At 55.8% G+C, this 2,500-nt stretch overlaps 1 protein-coding gene across 1 annotated transcript in view; it reads right to left on the reverse strand.

Moving 5' to 3' along the window:
• PTSG_12978 (uncharacterized protein) overlaps positions 1-2,500 on the reverse strand; it is a 15,006-nt gene that overhangs the window by 3,505 nt on the left and 9,001 nt on the right. Inside the window, exons 27-34 of the mRNA XM_004988871.1 lie at positions 2,333-2,403; positions 2,090-2,161; positions 1,550-1,891; positions 1,232-1,336; positions 901-1,002; positions 590-644; positions 283-363; positions 31-95 (exon numbers count right to left, since the gene is read on the reverse strand). Coding sequence (XP_004988928.1) covers positions 31-95; positions 283-363; positions 590-644; positions 901-1,002; positions 1,232-1,336; positions 1,550-1,891; positions 2,090-2,161; positions 2,333-2,403 — 893 coding nt within the window. The remainder of the gene's footprint in view (positions 1-30; positions 96-282; positions 364-589; positions 645-900; positions 1,003-1,231; positions 1,337-1,549; positions 1,892-2,089; positions 2,162-2,332; positions 2,404-2,500) is intronic.

Genomic DNA, 2,500 nt, shown 5'->3' on the forward strand with positions numbered 1-2,500 from the left:
CAGCCCACGCAACGGGAAGTTGCGACGTACAATGTTGCTGCACGTCTCCTGCATCTTCGACAGTGATTCGGAGGCCGTCTCATCAACAGCAGCGCCTGTCGCAAGAACGAGGCCGGATGCCACACGATGCCATGGAGGGTCAGGCGGCGTGATGGTATGATGCGATGGAAAGTCATGCGAACAAGCAGGAAGGTTGGCGGAGGAAGCAGAGGCAACAGAATCGACAGCATGGACACTGCGCACACCAGTACACACGAGATGGCGTTTGCACAGTCAGGTCACCTTTAGCACTGCGGAATTCCGGGTAGCCGTTGATAATCTGCAGTGAGAGCCCGCAGCCCTGGGGCGAATTGCGTGGACCAGCTGTGATGATGATGATGATGGCGGTGGTGATGATGATGATGATGGTGGTGGTGGTGGTGGCAGTTGTGGCGAGTTCATCAAGTGAGTGAGCAAAGCGAGTGGGTACGTGAGTGAGACAAGAGCCTGGGCTTGTTGGTGGTGGTGATGGCTTGTACATCACGAGCAGCAGCAGTCATCGTCAGCTGGCAGCGGTTGGCACAACACGTATTCCCTCCCCGACACTCACGTTCTTTGAGGCGCTCCCAGCCAGATGGCTTGAAGGACACTTTGCGGTTGTGCACCTGATGGAGAAAGCGATTGGCAATGGTGATTGTGGCAGTGTTAACATGCTGCTCCATGTCAAGCACATCCGTTCAACAGGCACTGCCTGGCGGAGAGCCACACAACAGCCACGCAATCAGCCAACACCAAGCTCAACAAACATCACCACAAATGCAGAACACTGGCGTTACAAGTACACATCATCACCACTAAGAATGCATGAAAGCATTGTGCCCACAACTAAAGCATTGTCAGCACAACTGAAAGCATTGTCACCTTGAACGCGATGACTTTGTCGAGGACGAGCGGATTCGGGGATCCCTCAACATCAATGGTGATACGCACACACGCCGTCGCCTTGAACTTGTCCGCAGTCACCTGCGCAGCGCATGCAAGGGGGTGTAAGTGTGTGTGTGTGTGCGTGTGAGTGTGAGTGTGTGTGTGTGTGTGAGAGAGTGTAAGTGTGTGTAAGTGTGTGGGTAAGTGTGTGTGTGTAAGTGGGAGTGCGTGGAGGATGACGTGCAGGCACGCCATTGCAAAGATGCTGTCACCATGAGAAGCAATGCATCTCGGCGACACACAATGTCAGCACTGCGGTGCACCTCACCGCATGCAGGATGGTGTTGTCCGTGTCAGCACTCCATGTTGCCACGACCACGAACGTGTCTGAGGCCGCGTCCGTCTCCTCCTGCACCGGCAGATCCATCGCATTCTGTGAAGCAGCCACGGTGGTGGTAGATGTGGTGTGATGTGAGCACATGGTGTGTGTGTGAGGAGAGGAGAGAAGAAAGCAACGCATGTGCAAAAATGGTAAAGACAACACCAGATGATGTCAAGCACACACAGACACACAGACACACGCGCACGATCATACACACCACCACCACCACCTTTCCTTCCCCCCCCCCCTGCACGGCCATGTCACCTCGAGGGGTTCTGGGAGCGGGGCGCCATCCTCCCCGTGCGAAACATAGACGGCGACCTGGTGGCTCTCCAGTCCGATGCGATTGCGAGGAACATGCAGTTCGCCCGCGCCGGGAAGACCGGACCGCGGTTCCGGATTGAAGAGTGCGTCCTTCTCCTTCATAAACGCCTTCCACTTGATGGAGACGGTTGGGTCTATTTCGCCGTCAGTGTCCTGTGCGCTCTTCTGCAGCTCCTCCTGCAATTTGTCACAGTCATACGACTGCTCCAGAGCGGACAGATAGTCCTGGCGTAGCGCAGTCAGGTCTTGCTCGTTGTGCGAACTCCCGCGCAACAACTCGCTCTGGACAGTGGGTGGTTGGTGACGGTGTGTGGTGGTGATGTTGGACGTTGGTGAGTGGGTGGGTGAGTGTAGAGCCATCAGAGGCGGTAAAGTCAGGGTGCACTGTACAGCCGATAGCAATGCAACCAAGGAACGCGATCAACGCAATCAGCGTCAGCCCGCGCCTCAAGGCAAACATCATGCCAATGCCGTGCACACCTTGGGCACGAGAGCAAAGTTGCCAATCTGAACGCTGCGGACATGCAGGAACGGTACGTGCACCCCGCTTTGCTGTTGTGTGATGGTGGTGGTGGCGATGATGGTGAGTGGTGGTGATGAGTGGTGGTGGATTGACACGTGAGTAAGAGGGGGTTTTGATGTTTGACAACAAAACAGCAAGAATGTGAGATCATGCACACACACATACAGTCATACACAGCACACTGCACAACCACCACGCACCAGCTTGAAGGTGATTCTGATCTTGCGCGCACTGCCCTGGCGGAGGCGCAGCTGCGTGCCCGTGTCAACGTCTGATGCACACACGCGCGCAACACATGTGGTGTCGTGGTGTGACAGGAGTGCGGGGGACGTGAGTTCGTGTATTCAGGCATCGTGCCCAAGGCAAGA

Source organism: Salpingoeca rosetta, assembly GCF_000188695.1.
Source record: "Salpingoeca rosetta unplaced genomic scaffold supercont1.32, whole genome shotgun sequence".
Classification (NCBI taxonomy): domain Eukaryota; class Choanoflagellata; order Craspedida; family Salpingoecidae; genus Salpingoeca; species Salpingoeca rosetta.